A 24,282-nucleotide genomic window follows, 5' to 3' on the forward strand; every position below is an offset into this window, starting at 1 on the left:
GTTTTCAAGACTATTTTCAATAATCGTCCGCGATCTGCCCATAACTGTTTTAACTGAGTCTGTATGTTGCCGTCTGTTGTTATTTTACTTTCAATTTGTAACTATTTAATGATAAAATTAAATAAAATCAACTGAACTCATAGATCCAAACATGTTAAGGTTGTTTAAAAAAGTAGAAATTGCAATATGTGATATTAAGAGGACACATAGAGAAACAGATCGCAATCTGTCCCTTTGTTTTTCTGCCAAGCGGTTCCAAAAGAAACCGGAAGTTACTTTTATTTTGAAATGTTTAAACCGGAAGCAAGCTCCTCTGTGTATTTTCGATGTCATAAACATGGATGTGAGTCAGATAATCGATTCTCTTGTCCTCTTCTGCATCACGAGATGGAGCGTCAGCCTCTGGGAACATTGAAGAAAAACTTAACCGCTAATTAAAACCCGGAAGTAGAAATCTGGCGGTTAGTTTTCCTCGACTAAGGAAAGGTTAAGCCCGTCTTAGTGTTTCCTTTTGTTGTTGTTGTTGTTGTTATCGCGTCAACATGGACATGCACGGATACAGCGGGGTCCTCCCGGTGAAGAGATTCGTGCTTGAAGTCGCAAACATGTCCGACATCAACAAGGCGAGTCCTCACGGCTGCGATAACGGAGCCCTGACGGACAAGTTCGGCGTCCTGATCCAGGGGCTGCTGGCCATCGTCGCCTTCAGCACGCTGATGTGTGAGTGCCTGAGGCGAACACCTTTGACTCTCATGTCACCGTCTGTACTTGTGTGTGTGTGTTGTACGGGGAGAGGACGCACGAGACGCACCGTGCAGACGCGTGCTATTTAAAGGGCTACTCCGGTCCACGTGGCGTTTTGTTGACGTTTGTTTTCTGCAGCGCTTCAGTGGCGTCGCACCAAATTCCATTGAAAAATATGACTTTTTAATATTGCTTTGCGTTTCAACAGAAAAACGCACCCAGGTTGAACACGCGTTCACACAACGTGACTTATACATGTTCTCCACTAACTTCGGCATGAATTGAACGCTGTAAACAAAACATTTTGTGAGGAAAATTCATTTATTTTGTGACTTGAGATGGCTGCAACCATCTTCCACCTCCACAAAATAGACGCTGGGAACGTTTCTTTAAGTGCACGTAATAATACCACGCCATACATGATCAGTTGCACGCTGGTATATGTGAGCCTATAAGCAAAGCAAGCTCCACAAATTGCCATATTTTGAAGGGAAGTGTCGCGATGCTCTCTATCTATGGCAGGTTTTTGGTGCCCAAAACTCCTGCCAACAATATGCATATTACATCTCAGTGACATTCAGCAAACGCAACACTGACTGCTTCCCACGGTGTCATGGTTGATTTAAAGCGACGTCAGCCCCGGTCACGGTGTTTTCCAGTGCCTGCCTCCACAGCACAACCAGATGCTGCTTTCACAGCCACGGTGTGGATTTAATGTGAGTAGTGGCTGCTGACTGCCGAACAACTTGTGATTCTGAGGCAGCTGACTTGGAGAATGTCGGGCGTCTTCACCACTTTTGGCGCCACAGGCCGTGTTGAACACAGACTGAACACTTGAGTCCTTCAGGAACTTCTTTTGGTTCGTTTCAATGCGAGAGCACTCAACAGTTCAACCTCTCCATGTTCAGTGAGGATTTCCTTATGACTTCCTGCATTACATTTAAGATCACATTGACTTTATTCCACCTCCAGGTGTCTTGATTGAAAAATATATACGAATCAATTCACGTGTTTGAGCTAACTGACTCGTACGTGTCGTATAGTCTTCCTTTTATCTCAGTTCAGAGCCTTTAAAACCACGTATGTTGTCCATTCACCTGTGTGTGGGTTACAGTTGTGTCTGCCGGTGTAGCAGTAGAAGCCTCGGAGCAGTGCAGGGTTGCAGGGTTAGGTCAGGCCTTGGGGGCGACTGCGATCAATGAGCTCTAACCTCCACTCAGTTACTTATTAGAAGAGAAATCGATACCCCCTCCTCTTCCCGTTCCTGTTGCCAGCATGCGTCTGGTGTGTCGTTCTTGGTCAAAGCACATGCATCTGTTCATATTGATCCCCCATCATCGGTGTGCAGCAGAGCATTGAGAGCCCTTCGGCTACGATGATGACTTCCTCACAGCCTCTAAAGCTTTACAAACATGTAACCTGTAAGTGATGTAGGGCTCAAACACGATTGTGATTCATAGACACATTGTTTATTCTAGAAAAAATAATACAAAATGGCCGTTACAATTTCCCAGAGCCTTAAAGGACATCTTCGCATAACTTTGTGTTTCCAGACCAACAGTCCAAAACCCCCAAAGATTCCGTTTACGATGACATAGATCAGGGAGAGGCTTAACTCCTAACTATTGGAGAAGCTGGAATCAGTGAATGCTGAACTTCACGAATGACTTTAACGATGAATGGATTCTCAAAATTGACTTCAACTGGAGTTCACAGACGTCTGCAGGAAGCCTCGCTGCTGGTTCACGCTCCCTCACCGTGTCGGGTGAGGTGGGGGGACAGTGGGCGTCTGCTCCTGAGCCCGCTGGGGGAGGAGCCGAGTGTTGTGGCTAAAAACCAATACGAGAACGTCTGCGTTTCATCTGTCCTGCAGAGAGATGCGGCTCACGATGAAGATCAAACGAACCGGAAAGAAACCGCATTACATGCTGTGGTTGAAGTGTAGCGGTGACGTCATTGATTAACCGATTGACTTTCTCTATTTGTTTGCAGTGAAGAGGTTCCGGGAGCCTGTAGGGATCAGACGACCCTGGAGGATCTGGTCAGACATGTTTCTTCCTTTCTTTTATCCTAAGAAGCTTCACTTTTCTCCTCCAATGCTATCCTGCTGTCTAGTCTGTGGGTTTCTTCACTTTAAAATGCTTAGAAGGACAGAACACAATAGAATAAAGAAGTACTGTTCTTCTGTAACGTGGTCCATCCTACGGTTTCCAGGTTTTTTGACACGTTCAAGCAGGCCATCGGTGCTCTGTTCCTCCACTTCGCCAACGTCTTCCTGTCCACGCTCACTGAAGAGGACCCGTGCTCCCTGTGAGTTGTCGATCCGCACAAACCGGTCACGATGCGACGTGAAGCGCTGTCTCACTGAGAACCTGGGTTTCCATTCATTTATTTTACCCCAAAGGTATCTGATGAACTTCCTGCTGGACGCCACGTTGGGGATGCTGGTCATCTGGCTGGCTGTGAAGTCGGTGTCCAAACTCGTGGAGTACAAGCAGTGGACGCTGCTCATGTTCGGAGAATATGGTGAGGGAGAAATCAGTGCTTTTCTTTACGTCCTTCCTTTTTTTATTTCCCCTTTCTAAAACATAAAATGCCTGAGGGGTCATGTTTATGAATCAAATGGAACGTGAAGCTGCAGATGTGGTTCGTGCCACCGGAGGGCGCTGGAGAGCCACAGCAGGAGGACGGGGAGGAGAGCCAGCGTCTCCAGCTGCAAACCTCTGGAAGACAGTCCCAGTGGCTCCAGAGGGGGATTACTCCACCACCTCGCTCCGCTGCTGCTCTTTCCTTTTTGCGTTCCGTCTTTGTGCGACTGAACATTTCACTCCCACGTTTACATTTGATCAGTGGTCTCTTTCTTTCTTCCTCGGTTCACCCTCTAGTTCCTCTTCTCCGCCTGTCTTTGTGTCTCTCTCCTCCCTTCTTCCTGTCTTAATGACAGACTGGTCCTCCTTTGAGTCTGCTGTGCTGAGACACCTGTGCGACAGATCTTTTGGGGAATGTTTCGGTTGACATCCTCTTCATCTGGGACGCAGTAGTTTAAGTGTTTGTTTACAGTAGAGTTATGTTGAAGCTACAGAGTTAGACATATTATACTGAACGTGTCATGCAAACATGTGACATACAATTACAAAATGTGGGTGGGCCACAATAAATAAATGATACATTTTTGTTCTTTTTGTCATCAAAATAACTGGAATTGAATTAAAAAAGCATTCTGGTGTATCAAAATGAAACGCATACAAAATGAGCAATTCCACCTTTCAGTCCTACTTCTGATTTAACCGGCATGAGCAGAGCGGCTGTGCTTCTAATCCTGAGTACTGAAGAGTTTCTGTGTGATGTTCTCCAGGCGACCCCCCCCAGGCGGCAGCATGGCTGGGTCAGTGTGGCGTCTACCTGCTCATCATGGTGCTGGAGAAAGCTGTGGTCAGCCTGGTGCTGCTCGTCCCCGGATGGTCCAAAGTAAGAACTCTAGACAGAAGCTTGTGCTGCCTTCAGGTCCGCTGGGAAAGATGGCGTCTCGTGACGTTTTGATGTTTCTGTATCCGCTGAAAACACAAGAGGAAATGGTAGAACAGGAGCACGAACCCCATTTTACCTCGACTAATAGCAGATTTTCAACCTTTTTGTAGTTATCTTTTTTAATAGTAACTCTAGTGTTACTATCAATAACACTAGAGTTATTAATAGTAACACTAGTGTTATTGATAGTAACACTAGTGTTACTATTAATGACACTAGAGTTATTAATAGTAACACTAGTGTTATTGATAGTAACACTAGAGTTATTAATAGTAACACTAGTGTTATTGATAGTAACACTAGTGTTATTGATAGTAACACTAGAGTTATTGATAGTAACACTAGTGTTATTGATAGTAACACTAGTGTTATTGATAGTAACACTAGTGTTATTGATAGTAACACTAGTGTTATTGATAGTAACACTAGTGTTATTGATAGTAACACTAGAGTTATTGATAGTAACACTAGTGTTATTGATAGTAACACTAGTGTTATTGATAGTAACACTAGTGTTATTGATAGTAACACTAGTGTTATTGATAGTAACACTAGAGTTATTGATAGTAACACTAGAGTTATTGATAGTAACACTAGTGTTATTGATAGTAACACTAGTGTTATTGATAGTAACACTAGTGTTATTGATAGTAACACTAGAGTTATTGATAGTAACACTAGTGTTATTGATAGTAACACTAGTGTTATTGATAGTAACACTAGTGTTATTGATAGTAACACTAGTGTTATTGATAGTAACACTAGAGTTATTAATAGTAACACTAGTGTTATTGATAGTAACACTAGAGTTATTGATAGTAACACTAGAGTTATTGATAGTAACACTAGTGTTATTGATAGTAACACTAGTGTTATTGATAGTAACACTAGTGTTATTGATAGTAACACTAGTGTTATTGATAGTAACACTAGAGTTATTAATAGTAACACTAGTGTTATTGATAGTAACACTAGAGTTATTAATAGTAACACTAGAGTTATTAATAGTAACACTAGTGTTATTGATAGTAACACTAGAGTTATTAATAGTAACACTAGAGTTATTGATAGTAACACTAGTGTTATTGATAGTAACACTAGTGTTATTGATAGTAACACTAGTGTTATTGATAGTAACACTAGTGTTATTGATAGTAACACTAGAGTTATTAATAGTAACACTAGTGTTATTAATAGTAACACTAGTGTTATTAATAGTAACACTAGTGTTATTAATAGTAACACTATAGTTATTAATAGTAACACTAGTGTTATTAATAGTAACACTAGAGTTATTGATAGTAACACTAGTGTTATTGATAGTAACACTAGAGTTATTAATAGTAACACTAGTGTTATTAATAGTAACACTAGTGTTCTTACCAATATGTCCGTGTTGTTTGTCCCAGATGTTCACACCAAACATCAGTGTGAAATTGGAAGATATTCAAAAGTTCTTTATTAAAATGGAGAGGTGGTTAAACTGGACGGCGTGTCGTTCTAGCTGGAGTCCTCCTCTAACGGCTCCTCCTCTCTCCTCTCTCCTCTTCCAGTTGCAGGAGGTGCTGCTGAGCTACATTGCTAACCCTCAGCTGGAGCTGGTGCTGGTCATGCTCATCGTGCCCTTCATCGTGAACGTGAGCGGCGCCGTCGTGAGCTACATGTTGAAGGGACAGTGTGGTTGAATGAGCTTCTTCTCCACAGTAGATGGAGTTTGGAGAACCAGCACAGTAACGCACTGCTGTGGACGTATTTTAGACACGTAAAGGAATCACTGTCAGCTTCAGGGAGCGCTATATTCAGTCTGACGGGGATCTGAAGCCTTTATCTCTGCTCTCTTCAAAGACACCAGACCCCTTTTGGAAGAACCAGCCATTGTGCCTCACAGTACAGGGCAGGTCCTGGTCTGGTGTTTGTTTGTTTGTGCTGTTGTGTGACTTCAGTGAATCTGAACTAACCCTTTATAACACCAAAGACACGATAACACTAACTAACCAAGCTGGATATAGCAGCTTGACTGACGGCTGCTGCTACTCCAAACTCCATCTACTGTAATGAATACACTGACTATGTAGAAGTACCTCAGACAACCCCAGTACAAACAGTCCAAACAAGTCCTTTCATGTATTTCAGTCCATGTCTGCATCGTGGGTGACCCCGGTCTCGTGTCTCTGGCTCTCCCTGTAGTCCGTCATGTTCTGGGTGGTGGACAGCCTGATGATGAGGAAGTACAAGACGACGAAGAGCCTGGACGACTCCTGCGACCGCTCGGCGAAGAAGGCCGCCTCGCCGCCCCGGGCGAGCGGCGAGGACTCACGGGTGAGAGCGACTGAGAGGACGGACGCTTCAATGAGCACGGAGCAGAGGGGGCTCTCGTTTACGGCCGTTCACCGTTTTCTAACGTCTCTGACCTAATCAAACCGCCTGCTTCGCTCTACGGATCGTCTCCGTTCGTATTCACTAGATCTGTAACTCGGAATTAAGACGATGATCGCATCCAAAGATACGCTTCAAGCTAAACTTTACGTCTTGAACATTTCCCAGATTTAGTTTTCCATGTTTTGATCGTTCAGTGTTTATTTACATTCCAAGAACGTCTTATAGTTTCAATAACAACGCGCTCAGTGGCTCACTGGCCTTTTAGAGGGATTACTGTGGATGTGATGAAACAGTCCACTGACTGTTCATGTGACTCCAAGACTTTAATGTGTGAGAAAACGGCCGTCGATGCTTGATGTGCCCACACGGTCACGCTGGGTGTCAACCGCACCTGTTGTTTTGGGGGGAATGAACACACACACACACACACACACACACACACACACACACACACACACACACACAGTGAGTCAGGCTGTTCCCCCGTTCCTTCCTTGTTACAGTTGCGTTTGTGGATTCAGAAATGTTGTAATTTCTTGTTCGTGCCAAAAGTGCAGAAGTCGGTGAGATCAGTTTCTGGACAATAAGTCGAGCAGGTGCTGTCATGCTTTAAGTTTCTTCTGCAAATTTTAAAAAGTGAGTTCACACAAATCACAACGATGTGTTTCCTCGCTGTCTCCGAGTGGTGATTACTCATGACTAGTGTTATTTAGTTTATGTAGCGTACGATTCTTAGCGGCCCACAAAAACAGTGTTTATAATATTTAAAGCGAATAGTGTTTTTAAACATCTGTCTGGTTAAAATGTCAGTAATGTGTCCACACCACTAAATGATTTCTCTATTGTACTAAGATGATCACGATCATGATAATAATCATATTAGTATTTGAGTGAATTTAGTACCCATGGGATGTGGTATCTCCACATCCTGTAGTCCATGTGGTGCAGGTCTTAATCATGACCACCTGTTGGAACGGGTCCAGTGCTGGTTCATCTGGGTCCTGTTGTTCCCGAGTCTCCTCCTCCTCCACACAGCACAGAAGTCATTCCTCTCTCAGGAAAGACTTAACTGACAGACATCGGGGCTAATGACCGCCGGGGGGGGTCACGACCCTCGTGTTGATCCCTCCCTCTTTCCTTCTCCCTGGTCGTCTGCCAATAGGCAGCCAATAAATCAAAGCCTTCTTCCCGGGAATAACGGTGACATTTAGGAGTCCTTTCCACGCGCTGAAGTTATGGAAAGTGGAGTGTGGTGGAGGAGGGCGACGGATAGAGAGGCATTGACTTGGACGAGGTCTCGGTGGGGGGTGGGGGGTGGGGGGGGTCAGAACTACGCTCACAATGCTGTAGTTGTTGCTGCGTGTGACATCAAGGTTGTAGTGGAGACGATGATGTCGCCGTGGGAGACGGTGGTACCCTCTCTGTCTTTATCCCAGGATCTGGATCGGGTCTGCTCTTCATGTCAAACCCCAACACAAAGCAACACATGGAGGGATGTTTAATGCCGTAGATGTCATATAGTTGTGGAATTTTGCTCATGTGGGACTTGAATCCCTGCTGCTGTTCCACTTGAGATCGGGAATGCAGAACAGAGATATTTCCCAGAACCCAAACCTAAAAGGGCCGATAACTACTGGACTGTACTTCAGCTTCCGTTTCAGCTCACGCTTCTTCTCTCAGGTGCTGCTGACCGCGGAGACGGACACAGACGAGGCTTCGGAGGGGGAGGAAGACCCTGGCGACGTGGGACCGGTCCCTCCTGTGCAGTACTCTGGAGGACCGCTGAGACCCAGCTGGGTGGTGGTGTGAACCCAGGTGATGTTACCTCCCACGCGTCCATCCGCTGTCCACACGCAACACACTCTTAAGAGCCTAAATATGAGCACAAACGCAAACAAACCCATGCATCCCTAACCCCTCAAAGGTCTAAATACCGGCTCCCCCGCAAGCGAAGGCCCAATTAAAGCCCGTGTCACCTGTCGACGTGGCGTTCCTCTGCACCGACGCGTGCGAGTCAAATAGCATTTTGGGGATTAGAAGCTCTTCATCCTCTCAGAGCATCAGAGCAACCACAACTGAACGAGTGTGGAGGGAACTTCTTCAGGAGGGCAGCGCCGCGTGGTAACGATGAAAGACCGAAGTAAATGTGTCCTCTCTAAAGAGTCATTTGTCGTGTATGGTATGCCAAAGAGGAGCGAGAAGTACAATAGTTTACTCATCTAATCCCATCAAATCCACCTTTTGAATCAAGGTTTGCTTCTAGTCATTCCTCTGGCTGCTTACTTTAACGTTGAAAGAAGGTTGCTGCTGTTAAAACCATGCAAAGGTTCATTGTTTTTGGGCTGCTGCCGTCATGACGGACCAAACGTGTTGAAAGAAGTGGTTATAATGAAAATACATACATGTGTATTTTCATATTCGAGTACTGGGGACACTGTTGTGGAGGAAAAACACAACGAGATTTTCAGAATAATGTCTGAATATTTTGAGAAAAATTTGTAAATGTTACAAAGAAAAAGTTGATAACCTAATATTCCTGTGTCAGCAACCAGCTGCTGATTAGCTTAGCTTAGCATAAAGACTGGAAACAGAGGGAAACAACTAGCCTGTCCAAAGGTAACAAAACATAGCGCCTGTTAAAGCTCACTAATTAACACTTCATGTCTCGTTTGTTTTATCCGCACAAAGTCTGAAAAGGACCAATCGGGGCTTCACGCCGGGTCACATGATCTCTTTTGTACAGAGACACGCTAGCTCTTTCCCCCCGTTTCCAGTCTTTGTGCTAAGCTATGCTAACCATCACCTGGCTTCACTTCTAGTGGGCGGATATCAGATTGGTATTGATTCCTATTTCCCAAAACGTCAAACTGTTCCCCTTTTTGAATGTTTTGGGAGAAGAACTGACTTTTCGGTCGTGATATTTTTCAAAATACGAAAACCCTTTTCTTGAAAATGTAACGTATTAATTCTTGCTATCGTTCTTGTTTCTCATCAAATTCAGCCTCCAACTTTATTTTCGCAACATTCTGACTTTTTCCTCTCCAAATATTATGACTTTTTTCTCAAAATCTCCCATTTTTTTTTATCCCTAAAAATGACCCTAATATTCCCAGTCACAGTGATATTATACAGCAGCTGTGTATTCAACTTTTGCAAGTTACCGCACATGTCTTTTATTTATTCCGCTCATATTTGATATGTATTTGACTTTACATGTTGTGGTCCAACATGTGGAATAGGAGGTTTTTATCGGGAGACTTTTGAGAGTCCTCTCCAAACTGCAGGTGTTCAAACATTTAAATTCTCCTGTTAACATGGACTGTTTCTACACACTTCTTCTCTAATGGTTTATTTTGTATTTTTTTTATTATCATTATTATTACAAACATGTGGATAATCATCAGCAGGCCGTAAAGTGCCGCGGTGCTTCTTACTGAATGTATCTCTTTAATCTGTGCTTTGAATAAAGATGATTGACACATGAACCGGTGTGTGGTGTTGAATTCCTCGGTGGTGGGGGGGGGGGGGTGATGACAGACAACCTGAGCGGGGACCTGGCCAGAGCACACCTGTGTGGGCGGGGCCAGCAGCCCTGTGACCTCCAGCTGATGACAGGGGAAGGGGGGGTATTGAGGTGTGTGTGTGTGTGTGTGTGTGTGTGTGTGTGTGTGTGTGTGTGTGTGTGTGTGTGTGTGTGTGTGTGTGTGTGTGTGTGTGTGTGTGTGTGTGTGTGTGTGTGTGTGTGTGTGGTGCTGCTAACCAACCAACCAGGTGTGATCTTCAGCTCGTTTGACGTGTGACGAATAAAACATGCATTCCCAACAATGGTTGTCTCAGAAAAAAAACACCACGCAATGTGTTTACGTGTTTTATTTACAGTTACACAATTATTGTAAAAAATAATACACATAATATAATAAAAACAATTTAATTTTCATTAGAAATAATACAAAAATATATTCAAAAATGAGCGAAAGAAGAGTGAAATGTGAAGTTTTGTCTTTTGCAAACGTCTGCTGGGACGTGATTTGGACGCAGAGTACAATGAGTCCCGTACACGCTTCAGTTCGTGGGATCACACTCCGTTGGTCCCGTGCGGCCGGTCCCCCGTGTCGAACATGTGCGACGTCAAATAGTCCTCGTACTGTCCGTCTATCAGCTTGGCTGCGTTGTTGCGGGCGAACCAGCAGTCCACGCTCTGAGCCCCGCTGTAGATCCTCCTGCTCTTCTGAACCACCGGCACCGAGCGCTCCTTCACCTTCAGCACGGACGACGGCTTCCTGTCTCCTTGCGCCGGAAGCTCTGCCAGTCCCACTTCCTCGTGCAGGAACTGACCTGAAAGCAGACACGGAGCCGAGTTATCGTAGTCTCCGTTGAGTCTTCATGACGGCGTACTGACAATCCTTAAATACTTCAGTTGAACATAACTGCTCTTTTCTGATTGTTGTCAGATTTGTATGTCATGACTCCTTCAAGCCCTCACTATCAACCTACCCAGCAGGCCGTGGCAGTTGTGCGACAGCCCCTTGCTGTTGCCGATGTAGAACCCCAGGTGGTCTCTCTGGTAGGGGGCCGGATTCTTGTACTGATGCAGCAGGATCACGAACGCGATGTTCCCTCCGACCGTCACGGTCACGTTGGACCTTCCCGCGACGGACACCGACAGGGCGCCGCTGTCGACGGCGACCGTGGAGTGGCAGGGCAGCACCATTCTGTCCCGCCCGTCCAGGATGACTTTCTTCGGCGTCACCTCGATGTAGGCGCGTCTGGGCTGATCCACCACGATGGTGATGGTGCTGAAGTAGGTGCGCTGCTGCTTGTGGCTACCCGGCGGAGCGGCGGCGCCGATTAGCTTACCGTTTACTGTCACACCTGGAGACACGTGGCGTGAATAACCAACCCGAAGCATACGTGATGTGGCTCTTGACTGGACTGAGGAGTCTGAGGAGTCTTACCAGAGTACTTGTGGTCGGACACCAAGCGCAGGATGTGTCCAGGCTCACCGTTGATGTTGAAGCACACGGTCAGCTTACTGAGCGGGAAGTCCACCACAAAGTGGGGGTCGCCATCCGCTGAGGTAGTTGAAAGGTTAGGAGAGGGAGGAACATGACATTATTGAAGAAGAAGAGGAAGAAGAAGAAGATCATTACATATGTTGGGTTTTTACGGCGGATTCTGACTAAATTTGACTGTTTAGGCAAAAGTCTTTTTTTTTAATGAAAGGAATTTAGTATTCTGCACCAGAATTGGATAACTAGCAAGAAATATAATGAAATAGTTCAATAAATATGTTAAATGTGACATTTTTGTTCCGTTTCGTTGCTGTCTAATCAGAAATATCTTCAAATGTAGAGTTCTGTTGGGTTAAGTAGGACTCATGATGTCCGTATGAACCTCAGGGCCAGCTCTGAGAAACCTCCTCTAGTCACAGGGGCTGAAACGGAGACAGGCGGGACTTCGGCTCTCTAGCTTACAAAGAAAACCAGTTCATTTTTCATGTCGGGATGAATGAAACATCTTAGTGAAGCCTCTAAAGACGGGCTGATCAGGAGCTGTCTTTAACTTGTCGGTGTTCCTCAGATCTGATTTCACGAGACGGTTTATGTATCTGTGAGCTGGCGTCTCCGCGGGCTTGTGAGAACCTGGCTGAGATGAATAGAGAGCCAACGGTAATGACGGGGTCATTAGCCCCCTCTGACGGGGTCCCTCTCTTTGCCCCCCCCCCCCACTCGGCTCCCATTCGACCTCGGTGTGTGTTTTTAAAGTGCCACTTGTGTCGGTATTTCAATTAGACCCTGCGTGTTTCTTTCCCGGTCATGTTCAGAGGACTGTTCCCTCAGACTGTCTGACCAACATCCAAATTACAGGCCGCCCACACAGAGAGTAGAGAGAGAGAGAGAGAGAGTACTGTACATTCCCCCTCTCCTTTCTTTCAAGTCTCTGTTCTTTCTGTTCTCGCAGTACATCGCTTTTCGGATGCTATCGGATGAAACACGAGGGAGAATGTGGAGTCACCTGATGTTTTGGAGAAGGTGATGGATTTCTTGGCTGGTCGTCTCTCAGCTTTACCTGCAAGGAAGAGAACATTTATCCACTGCATTGAGCCATTCTTTGATGCTTCTTGTTAAAGTGACATTAACCTCTGGTCGGTCAGCTGTTGGTGTAATACAGGGCGTCTGAAGAGAGAGAGAGAAGAGCCTCGTGGTCTGCATGTTTTTTCAAAACCAAAAACTATGCCTCTGAGAAGTTTGTAGTTTGGGCCTTTTTAGACGTCAATAGCTGAGCTAGCTTGGCGTTACAATGGCTTCCAAAGGTTAAATGGCTTGAACAAGTACCACAGACTTCTCAGGTCTCCCTTTTTATCTGTCCATAAGTATCTTGGTAGGAATGTAGCTAAATACATACAACGGATAACTACGCCAGAGATAAAAGAAACGGATTCTTTTGGACTGCGTTGACTGTATTGAAGTGGATTATTATACAAGCGTGATTTTAGGAGATTTAGTGGACATTAAGGTGCTTCTTCTCGCGTGCTTTTCAGACACCCTGTGGACCCTAATCTAGGAGACACAACCTCACCAATCATGTTGCTCAGGGATGAAGTCCGGCTGCCCGGCTTCCCGTTGGATTCCTGTGGCTTTCCGTCCTCTGCGTCATCTGGCAGCTCATTGGCAGTTGACACAGCCTCGCCAGCCGACGGGGGGGTGGTGGGCGCCGGAGCCATGGTGCCGTCGGCCAGGACCTCAGGCTTCTCCACCACCAGGTTGGTGAGCGGGGTGAGGAAGTTGTAGGTCAGAGACAGATTGGTGGCCTGCTGGATGTGGTCCTCCCTCTCCCTGCTGGTTTGGCTGCGCAGCCGTGATCGTAGCCCATCCTTGACGCTCAGGAAACCCCACAGGCGTTCCACAAAGTCTTCCGCTATCAAACCCAAAGCCACTCCTAATCCCTGTGCGACCCCTGGCCCCGGAGTCTTGGCTCCGCCCGCCATCGCCGCCGCGGCTGCTTTCACGTGTTTCTCGGTCTCCGTCTGTCGGTGCCGCAGCGGGACGTCGGTCTCCAGGACGATGCTCTTGTCGTTGTTGCTGGCCGTCACCTGGACGTGGAGAGATTCTGCGCTGTTGTTGGACAGCTTGCCGGCGATGACGATCTCGGAGCCGTTGAAGTAGTTGGTGAACAGATGCTGGGTGACGTACTGGACGGAGTCCTCGGTGTAGTTGATCCGTATGTCCGACAGCAGAGGAGTTCCTATCTCATCGTAGAACCTAGAACAGGAACGAGGAGACCTCTCGGATTCATCCAACCGAAACAACCCAGTACCAAGTAGTATTGAAACTTCTCCAGTCAAAAGAGCCTTTTCAAGCAAGCAGCTAACAGTTTGACCCTGGGGGGGAGCTGGTTGGTGGACCAGCCTTTAAGGCTACTGGAATTGGTACTGGCGTCGGCATTTTTCAAACGATACCCGGCCCAACACATTCTCACTCCCATCTCGTCAAATACAACCGCTCAGTCAGTGGCCCTCCGCTTCAAACCGTGGCGCTGTAACGTCAGCTTTGGCGTTCTCAGTTTCTGCTCTGACTTTGTCGTTGTTTGAACTGCATCGGTTGCTCTGACCGTCCAGTACCGATGTGGAAGAGTGTGGCGTGAGAACAGGTTGTCAGCCTTATTTCTCATTGCTATCTAAACTTGACATATGCCCATTCTTCTCTGCCGATCATCAATCAGTAACCTGTTCGGCGCCTTTGCTCAAGGGCACATCAGTTGTGGAGCGTGTTATTACAGATTTCATCAAATGTCTTGCTTATTCAAACAGAGGCCACCTTCCGGCCATAAACCTGCTTGTCTAACTTCTCAAAGCTAATTCAACCCCACTTCAGAGTTTGTGCACACATTCATACAGGAGTGTGTGCACAGCAAAGGTTGTGTGTGTGTGTGTGTGTGTGTGTGTGTGTGTGTGTGTGTGTGTGTGTGTGTGTGTGTGTATACACAAGTCCTCTGTCCTGTCCTTGTTATCACGCCGCAGTAAACCTCCTCACCTCTTAACCAGCGTGTTTGTTCAAGCCGGACGAAGTCTATTATCTGTGGAGTCTATCTGTTAACCCCACGTACAAACTCGGATGCATGTTTCACAACACACACACACACACACACACACGCACACACACACACATGCATTCCTGCTCCACTGAACAAACATCTTGTGTGTCCGAGTGCGGAAGAGAAAAGAGGGTAGTGTGTAAAGGATAGGAAAAAAAAAGTGGTGTTTGAGAGAAAGAGGGCGTCTGTTGAAGTCGACTGAAGAGGACTGTTGTCAGCACCGCCACATTTGAGCGCTGCGTTGCTCGATGAGAGATGGACGGACGTGTCAACGGGAAAGAGGGGGGGATTAAGGAGAGCTAATTGTTTAATAAGAGGCGGATTATACACATGTGGAAGGGTATTAACAGTAATAATCAACAATATCTTCTCATAAATCAGGGATTCTTCGTCTTTTCTTATTTCATGGTTGAAACAGCTAACGTGTAGAAGGTGTTTTACGGGAAAATCTTGTTCGATTAACGAGTAATTTTCTGCCAAATGCAAACGTAAGGATCAAACATGGAGACAAAAGAAAATGATGTTGTATGAAATATTTGAACCAGTAGATATAACGTGCCTCATGCCAATATGGCGGCCATATTTTCAATTAACTACCTCAAAATGTCTCAATAGTTCATCGTCTAGACGACTTCTGTCCTCAAGCCACTTGTAGATCAGGTTCAAGTCCCAAAATAAGATGTGAAAAATTCACCTTTCCTCATTCCTGTTGTCAGATGTAAATCCTATAAGTGACTTCTTGCTTCATGGCGGTGTGACGCCAGTTTCACTCCAGTTTTACTACTTTACGATCAATTTCAGACTGTTTGAGACCACTTTGACTCCAGTGTCAGGCCAGATTTAGGATAGGTGTTTTAGGATAGGACCAATTTTAAGACGGTGTCAAAACTGTTGTTTGCTCTGGTCCGAATCAGTGGATTAGTTGGTGCGTTTTCCTGTTGGTTTGGTTTCTTTTCGCACAGTAAAAGGGTCTAAAGGGTCTTGCGGTGTTTGTTTTGTTCTGAACTTAGTATAATACAACTGGTTTATTTTACTAAATAAGAGAGACGTTTCAAAAAAGGCCTGTAGACCACTTCCAGACCACATTGTTAAGCCAGTCTTAGGCCAGTTTCAAGCCTTTTTAAGATCTGTTTTTAGGACCAGTTTCTTCATTGGTCATGACTCAATTAGCACCATGAGATTCCTTGTCCTTATAGGTGTGGCCACCAGTATCTTGAGAGTAGGTCATCTAGAAGCTAAAATAATGAGCAATCCCATATTGGTCGCCATTTCACACATCCAAGATGGCTGCTATGTTTGCATCTGGGAAAATGTGATTTCTTATTTTACAAAAATGTCAAAAAAGGTTTTGAAAACTTACAAGATGACGGATGGAAGAAATATTTCGTCAACATATAGACTCGCTTACCCTTTGAGCATAGCGCTGGCGTCGGCGTCCTCGTGGATGCGTCTCATCATTCCACAGTTTTCCAGAGCCATGCGCTCCAGCAGCCGGTAATCCACGTCGTTCCCAAGCCCGATGGTGAAGATGCAGAACTTCTCCTGCACGGCTGAGCGGGTGTTCCCGAGGATCGCGGTGGACTGGATCTCCCCGACCGTGGGCCGTCCGTCCGTCAGGAAGATAATGAGGGAGACGCTGTTCGGGCTGGCGTCCGGGCTCGAGAGGTAATCCCCGAGCAGAGTGGCGCCGGTCCGGATGGCACCATCGATATTTGTACCTACAGTGAGGCGGATACACCATAAATATGTCTATGGGGTCAGATCAGTCTCAATAATTTCAAATGCACACAGAAAGATTCACAAATGCAAACGACAAACGCGCCGCGACAAACGCGCCACAAATTCGCGTCACTCCAGTCTCATCGCGTCTGTGCATAGACTTTGTATGTAATCTCGTTGCGCGTTTGGTGTGAACACAGCTGGCAGTCACTTGGGGAGGGGAGGGGGGAGCTGGGCTCATGTGATTGGTTGAAAATGAGGCTGACATCTGATTGGCTACAGATAGGTCCATGTTGAAAAAAACACATTTGCGAATCCTGAGACATCAGGGGAGCCTCAATAAACAAACATGTATGTTTAACAAATACATACAAATGCAGAAATATATTTGTGATTTTTTTTTTTACATTTATATAAATCGGAATTTATTTATGTATGCATTGGGATGTATTTGTGAATCGTTCTGTGCGCATTTGCAATTATGGAGCCTGATCTGACCCCATATATGTTCTCATATGCACTTTAAGTCTTCAGTGAACCATGCATACATGTTGCACCAGAGTCACTTCAAGTTAAACAATTCTTATTGACAACTCTTAAAAACGTTATTCAATCAAACTAGATCATATTTATCTATCAAAATATAGGAACAGTGAAGAAGATGAGCCAAAAGGGTAATGATGCCTCACCTCCGGTCGGCATCAGCGTGTAAATAAACTTCTTGGCGTCTCTGACGTTAAGGGGCGTCACCGGTACGAGGCGATCCGGCTGCCAAACCTTGATCCTGTTGGAGAAGCTGATGAAGTTAAAGCGATCGCCGGGTCGCAGATCCCTCAGAATGGTGAACAGAGCATCTTTAGTCTGAGGAACAAAGAGGAACAAAGTAATCTCACTTAGAAAGCAAGACTAGGGTTGACACAGACAAATGTGAAAACTCATGCGCCAAGAGAATGCTGGACACAAAACTATAAGCCGTGCTTATTGTATCATAACACTAGAGTGGTTGGAAACAAAACCAGAGGCCAGAAGCCCAGCCCTTTGACCAGCTGTGATGTTTTGGTCACACACACCCTCCACCCATGAATCGGGCCCAGGAGGGTGGGGTCAATACTCATGAAAACTGCAGTCAAAAAAGTGTTTAAAAAGGTCAGACCTAGTTAATCTGAACATGTTTTATGTCGATCCATTAGCTTTTTGGGAACTAAAAACGCCCTTTTTCTGTAGCTTGACTTTGATCCTGCATGTTTAAATGTATTTAGTGGGTTTGAACGGGTTCGTATGCTATTGTTATACATTATTTACAAAACACAGACTGTGTAATCATTGCATTGCAAACTTGCAAGTGTAATTTCTGGAGAAAAAAGCCGTTTTCTCCGAGAAAATTATATGAGCCAACATTAGTCTGCTTTTACTCTGAAGAAACGTGATTTTTGTTTGCATACAGTGGGGTGTTGTCTGTTTGCTGATGATTCAGCGTTTTACCCTTTTAATCATTATCCCCTCCGCCAAGGAGGTTATGGGTTCGGTTCAGTCAATCCTCCACCAACCAACGGGTGACGTCTTCTGACGGCCTTTTAGTTTGCTTTGAATGTGTCCATAGCAGAAGTACAGAGACATCTTCCTACTGTTCTTCACCATGCCAGTGGCTCTGCTGCCCTGAGCGTGGGTGCCAGATATAATTAGGCTCTGGGGGGTTTATAGATGTCTATACTGGCCGTATACAGCAGGGGTCAGAACCACAGACTGAACCACACTGAACAGTCTATTGTGGAGCCACATCAAAACACAAGTCTTGTTGTTGTGTTCCCGCAGCCCACTGGGGGCTGGCGATGGGTGGGGTAATGGGGTCGAGGGGTCGACGATGCTGTTGTCATGAAGTTCCATTACCCCATAGACGCTGACCTTCCTCCCTCACAGCACGGCCTTGTGTTGTATGTTTCCACTTTTCTTTTCTCGCTGAAAATCTGTTTTTCCTCTCCTCTCCTCTGTTTCTGCACTCACGGCAGCTGCAGAGATCCGCTCTGAGTCTGGCCGAGGGGGATTATCGTGCTATTGCAGATGGAGGAGAAAGGTCTGATGTTGATATTCCAGTGTGGGAGTGAGGAGGTGGGGTGTCCGGTTTCTGATCTTTTCTGCTTCAAATCAGGGTAAGTTGCTTTGCAGGCAAAGCTAGAATTTTCTCTGACACACTCTGGAAAAGTAAGGAGTTGATATCTACTTCTGGTGTAAGGTGGAACTATTAGCTGCATTATGTAAGACGCAATGTTAATATAGACCAAACACACCTGTGGGCTTTCATCACAATATGAAAAATAATCTCTACCAGAGACACACATATATACGGCGTCTCAACGTCACTCCTCCACATTCCTGATACGGTCACTTCCGTTCACTGGTTACAAAAAACCAAGATGGCGACGGCCAAAGTGACGAACTCTAGGCTTCAAAACATCAGTCCACAAACCCCTTCATATCTACAGTCTGTGATCACGACCCGTATTTACCTTTGATGTTAGGCGGCTACAGTAATTATGACGGCAGCAAAGGAGAAAGTCAGGTGCCTTAGGCTAAAGAGCGACGTTGGAGTCCTGTGTGAACGTCGATAGCTCAGATCTACTGACTGCATTGAGAATGTCCCTAGTATCTTGCACATTCCTGCAGCTTTTGAGTGAACAACAGATGTCCAGATGTCCCCTGAGCGTGCTGCTGTACCTGTCTGATCTTCGTCCCCAACATGGAGGCGCTGGTGTCGATCACAAACACCACGTTCTTGGGCACAACCGGCAGGTCTTTGGGGGCAAAGTAGTGCACGAAATGTCCGTTTAGAACCTGGGAGACAAAGACGTTTTACAGGCAGTGAGTTGTTAGCAAAACGTAGTTTGGTTCTGAGGAGAGAGAGAGAGAGAGAGAGAGAGAGAGAGAGAGAGAGAGAGAGAGAGAGAGAGAGAGAGAGAGAGAGTTTGGCAGCGGAGCGACTGTAGTGACAGGCAACCAGAGAAATGAATCACTAACAGGTGTGTGTGTGTGTGTGTGTGTGTGTGTTAGTGCGCGTATCACTGGATGGGAAATATGTGTGCACACTTGCAAAATATGAAAATGTTTCACAGTCTGCTTTTCATTATCGTTGTCTGTGGTTGAATACCTGAATGTCTCCGATCCCCATGTCTCTCTGCACGTCGTAGCGGATCACGAAGTCTCCCAGCATGCCGTTGGTGGTGATCTTGGCCTGCTGGACGATGTTGGGGCTGAAGGTGATCCTGCAGACGTTCTTCTCCGTTGTGATGGCGGTGGTGACGGGAGGCTCGGGTTTGGCTGCCGGCACAAAGACGGGAGGTGTGTTTGTGTTTTGACAGACTCAAGAACAAAACGGTGGCTCTGTGACTTCATCTTCATATCTGTGTGTTTAGCTGAGATAAATTCACTTTCATTATTTGATTTAATGCACAAAAATAGTTGATAATAGTTATAATAAATATTCCTGTTGCTATAATTTAGATAATATCAGATATAAATTATTCCTTTGAGCTTTGCAATAACTGCATAAAGAAAGCAATGATAATACATTAACATATATATATATATATATATATATATATATATATATATATATATATATATATAGTATGGGATGTAAGGAACATTAACAAAAAAGTTCAAAAATAATATTTGTGCCGCATGATCAAAATAACAGAAGTGGAGAGAAACAGAGTAAAATAAGAATGAAAAACCACAAAGATGTGTGATGAAATGAACAGAATGATGAGATGTATCTGTGAACCTGGAGTCTTGGGCCCGTTGGGCCCGTTAGCGGTGCTGGTGCTCCGGCCGTTGCGGAGCGGCAGCACCTGGAGGTCCGTGACGGGCGAGTGGTCCACGATGGTGACGTCCAGGCTGAGGCGGCTGACCAGCTGCAGCGGCCGCAGGCTGCTCACCAGCTCGTAGCGACCCAGACGCCGCCGCAGCAGCTCCTCGTAGGTCAGCAGGAACACGGCCCGGTTCCGACCCGGGATGCTGGCCGCCATCCTGAACACCTCCACCTCCTCAGGACTGGAGGAGAGCAGAGAGGGGAGAGGAGGAGAGAGCAGGAGAGAGGAGGAGGAGAGAGGAGGGGAGAGGAGAGAGGAGAGAGGAGGAGGTGAGAGGAGGAGGAGAGAGGAGGAGGAGAGAGGAAAGAGGAGGAGAGAGGAGGAGGAGAGAGGAGGAGAGAGGAGGAGAGAGGAGAGAGGAAGAGGAGAAGAGAGGAGGAGAGAGGAGGAGAGAGGAGAGAGGAAGAGGAGAAGAGAGGAGGAGAGAGGAGGAGGTCACTTTCATGTCGGGTCCAGTTGAAGTAAATCTCGTCACTCCTTCACCGTGTCACAGGTTCACACGACCTCATTCAACACACACACACACACACACACACACACACACACGCACACACACACACACACACACACACACTCTCAGGTTCCTCTTACCTTGCATCACCTGACTCTTTGTCCCTGGCTCTGCCGTTCTCCTGCTTGACCCGCTTTGCCTTCGGCGTGACCTCGCTCTGGTAGACACGCCCTCCGATGATCCTGGTTCACGGGGGTCAAAGGTGGAGGATTAGAGCGGCCGCTAAATATTCAGGACCACCCATTGTCACGTTTCAACAGGGTGCCCTCACACAAAAAGACGGGGGGGGGGGGGGGGGATCCTGTTGTTACCTTTTTATGGGTGCACGAGGATGAACTCTGGCCACTGTGTGTGTGTGTGTGTGTGTGTGTGTGTGTGTGTGTGTGTGTGTGTGTGTGTGTGTGTGTGTGTGTGTGTGTGTGTGTGTGTGTGTGTGTGTGTGTGTGTTAACAGCAGCATAAAAGTGTCCACCCTGTTTTGTCTCCTATCGTCTCCATGGCAGCAGAAACATCATAAATGCTGATGACGTTCATTTGTGTTGTACCTCTGAAGTATGGCAGCTTTGATTCATCATTTGTTGTCTGATGACATTTTCCTTTGGGCTTCCTAAAAGACTTAGTGCATTCATAATTTGATCTCCAGACTCGCTATAAGTGGAATTACTTACTTCAACTTGCCAAATCTTTCTGTTAACAATGTAGTATTTTGATTATAGTCACAGGAGTTAGAATGAGCATCTTGATAGGAGCCTGTTTATATAAGTAGTGGTTCCCAACGTGGGGTTCAGGCTCCTTCTAGGGGTCTCAAGATAAACCTGAGGGGTCACAAGGTGATTAGAAGGATAAAGAAATCAAGATTTCAATATGTTCTGCGACTCTATTCTCCTGTTTGAAGGTGATGAAGTGTCACAACGACAAAAGAGTCAAAAAGCTGTGGAGTCACTGTTGCATCTCCTCATTGAATCCCATTCCCTCTGGTGAGTTTTAACATCACTTGAACGTTTACATTCTCATGAAGAGGTTTCCATGCAACACGTGTGTAACCCCCTGTGAGCCTGATAGTCCGTTACTATGGTTGCTAGGTTGTTAGGGCCACTCTGTGTGAGGTGGCTCTTACATGGTGAAGTTGGAGACGTAGGCGCCAGCGGGGATCTGGAACTGGAAGACGCCCTCTGCGGCGGCGGAGTGCCGGTTGAGCATGGCGCAGTGCACCGCGGTGAAGGCGTAGCGGGAGATGACGGTGGTCTTGATGGAGAGCTCCTGGATGTGAGGTTTAGTCTCCTGCAGAGGTAACGTTCAAACGCAGTCACTGCAGAACCACCCACACCGACACGTCAGCTGGATTCTAGATCAGTTGTAAAAGCTAATTTGGCACGATTTTACGCGGCACTGCTGCGCGTAATTACCCCCCCCCCCCCCCCCCCCCCATATTATGTTCGATTAGCAAAGCTACCTCCTCACAAGTTACAACAACCAAACGGAATTTGTTCCCATGAGCTCAGATCCAGTGCATTACAGAGACTCTGGCACATCTGCGCGCTTGGCGGATCTCCTGTGCGTCACGCCCAAACAAAGCGCACAAGTTTAGGGCGACAACAGACGGTCCTGAAGAACGGAAACTAGGTCACGCTTTCTGGGTGACTTTTAAAAGGTATGAAGGTCCGTTTCATCAAATGTTTTCTTCATGCCGGGGAGGTCAGTTCTCCATAAACTCCTGAACTCTCGGAGTACTGGCAGATTAAACCCAACGCATCAGGTCGAAGACGCCAGACTAAGATAGGACCTTCATACCTCACATCAGTACAAGTCTTACTTCACCGCACGTTCTCCTTTAGCCTCTACATCGGAAGACCGTAGATTAAAAAGATCTGTGAGGTAAATGTGACTTTACCTTGCTGAGTATAGTTTTCACCTGCCGTGGGACTCTGCGTGGCGCCTGTGTGTACACAAGAAAAGGAGTCAGGTTTGGAAATCCAATCACCAGAATGTACAACGCATTGTAAACGTCTTACAATGTCTAAATCAAAGTCTGCGAGCTCTGAATCGATGTCATCTCCAAACGGAGAGTCCTCCAGCTGTCCCAGCACACTCGGGCTGAAGCACAGCAGTGCAGTCAGCAGCAGCATCTTGCAGTCCTTCTCCGGTCAAACCTCAAAAGATGAATGGGACATTATTTTCCAGCGCGCGGCGCGTCTCCAAGTCTCCGTGTGTCCGGATCAGAGCGGGGACGCGGGGTGGAGGAGAAACACGCCCACCCAGCTGGAGGAGAGAGACGCGCTGTGTTCAGTCCCACTCCTAGATGAGGGCAATTTGGGCTGCTGGTGCTGCCTTCAGGGGGTGTCGGAATGTTTTCAAGTATGAGTTAAACCCCGAATGAATTTCAATCTAGTTGGTTGAGGTGAAGCTCAATTTGAACCATTTTGCTCTTTAAATTATTTGAAGGAAAAGCAGCAAATCTTCGTTTGTGAATCCTGAACCATGAAGTGTTTTTACCTGATAGAATAACTTAAACGTTCATCAAAATACCTTCCAATAAATGTTCCGATCGACTCATCATTTCAGCTCTACTTACATATACTGTGTGTTTATGGCAAAACATATTCAATCAACACAAACCGTTGGTAAAGTAACCAGAGCTGTTCTAAATGTAGCGCAGTATAACGTGAAGGAGTCTGATATTAGTCTACTTCTATTGTTCACACCCACGTGTGCTACTTGTAGTCACCACTAGGGGGCTGATGTTTGAAATGCTGTGTTCTAATAGGTGACTTTGATGCATTCTGTGTCTTTAGCGTTGATGTTTCTGCAGAAAGCATAATAATTCAAAAAGTCGATCTGCATTTGACGTCAGACAGAGACAGGAGATACACAGAGACCGGGACTGGAAGACAATTTCTTTATTTCACAATCACCACTGGAGGAGGAGCATGGACATACATGTGACTATAAAGCCTGTTAGAAGAATCACAATGGAAAACCTCCGTTATGACTGTGTTAACGCTGAAGAGGTCGTTCCGCCGAGGAACGCTTCTTCTAAATGCTGTAAACATTTACAAAGTGCACTTGAAGGCAGCATTCCGTCACCTTTAACCACTGACCGCGACCTTCTATCAGCTGCCTCAAGTCTTAACGTGGCTCCATAATAAGTAATATAAGTTCACCTATCATTTCTATTATTTTAAACTACGCACGACAAAGGCTAATTAACAAAGAAAATTATGTTTTAAATCATTTATTTTCGTATTTTAATTATTTATTTAGAAATTATGATTTTATTTATTTATTTAATTTAATTTAATTTAATCTTGTTTTATCCTATTTTTATATTTTGTAGTTGGATGGTTTGTTGGGCAGAATATACAGTAGCTGTTATATTCAGTCAGTATTGGGGAGATATGATCTAACCTCAGTTTTTATTATTTTCTTCATTAATTGTTGTTTT

At 45.8% G+C, this 24,282-nt stretch overlaps 2 protein-coding genes across 5 annotated transcripts; one reads left to right on the plus strand and one right to left on the minus strand.

Moving 5' to 3' along the window:
• The first annotated feature begins 63 nt into the window (after positions 1-63).
• tmem110l (transmembrane protein 110, like) lies at positions 64-22,228 on the plus strand. Of its 4 annotated transcripts, XR_011105257.1 has the most exons (11): positions 64-720; positions 2,737-2,785; positions 2,959-3,054; positions 3,149-3,270; positions 4,100-4,212; positions 5,826-5,909; positions 6,460-6,591; positions 8,332-8,466; positions 18,471-18,611; positions 19,647-19,797; positions 21,923-22,228. XR_011105257.1 is itself a non-coding variant. In XM_068733995.1 (9 exons), exons 1-8 carry the CDS (start codon positions 543-545, stop codon positions 8,458-8,460), a joined length of 903 nt encoding a protein of 300 aa, XP_068590096.1. In that variant the 5' UTR covers positions 64-542; the 3' UTR covers positions 8,461-8,466; positions 8,576-10,136. The 4 variants fall into 4 exon arrangements, 2 of the variants coding, with proteins under 2 accessions (XP_068590096.1, XP_068590095.1); XR_011105256.1 differs by lacking the exon at positions 21,923-22,228 and having other exon boundaries at positions 19,647-19,903; XM_068733995.1 differs by lacking the exons at positions 18,471-18,611; positions 19,647-19,797; positions 21,923-22,228 and adding an exon at positions 8,576-10,136.
• Positions 10,540-22,966, minus strand: itih5 (inter-alpha-trypsin inhibitor heavy chain 5). Its single transcript, XM_068733993.1, has 14 exons — positions 22,853-22,966; positions 22,732-22,776; positions 21,958-22,121; positions 20,922-21,023; positions 20,243-20,511; positions 19,607-19,776; positions 19,177-19,293; positions 17,154-17,325; positions 16,154-16,463; positions 13,231-13,913; positions 12,667-12,720; positions 11,607-11,723; positions 11,146-11,523; positions 10,540-10,986 (listed from the first exon to the last, which is right to left on the minus strand). The coding sequence occupies exons 1-14, from the start codon at positions 22,964-22,966 to the stop codon at positions 10,727-10,729; spliced, it is 2,955 nt and encodes a 984-aa protein (XP_068590094.1). The 3' UTR covers positions 10,540-10,726.
• Between the last annotated feature and the right edge of the window lie 1,316 nt (positions 22,967-24,282).

The sequence above is a fragment of the Cebidichthys violaceus genome, unplaced genomic scaffold (genome assembly GCF_023349555.1).
Source record: "Cebidichthys violaceus isolate CVI_PGR_0920_01 unplaced genomic scaffold, fCebVio1.0.p SCAF_60, whole genome shotgun sequence".
Taxonomy (NCBI): domain Eukaryota; kingdom Metazoa; phylum Chordata; class Actinopteri; order Perciformes; family Stichaeidae; genus Cebidichthys; species Cebidichthys violaceus.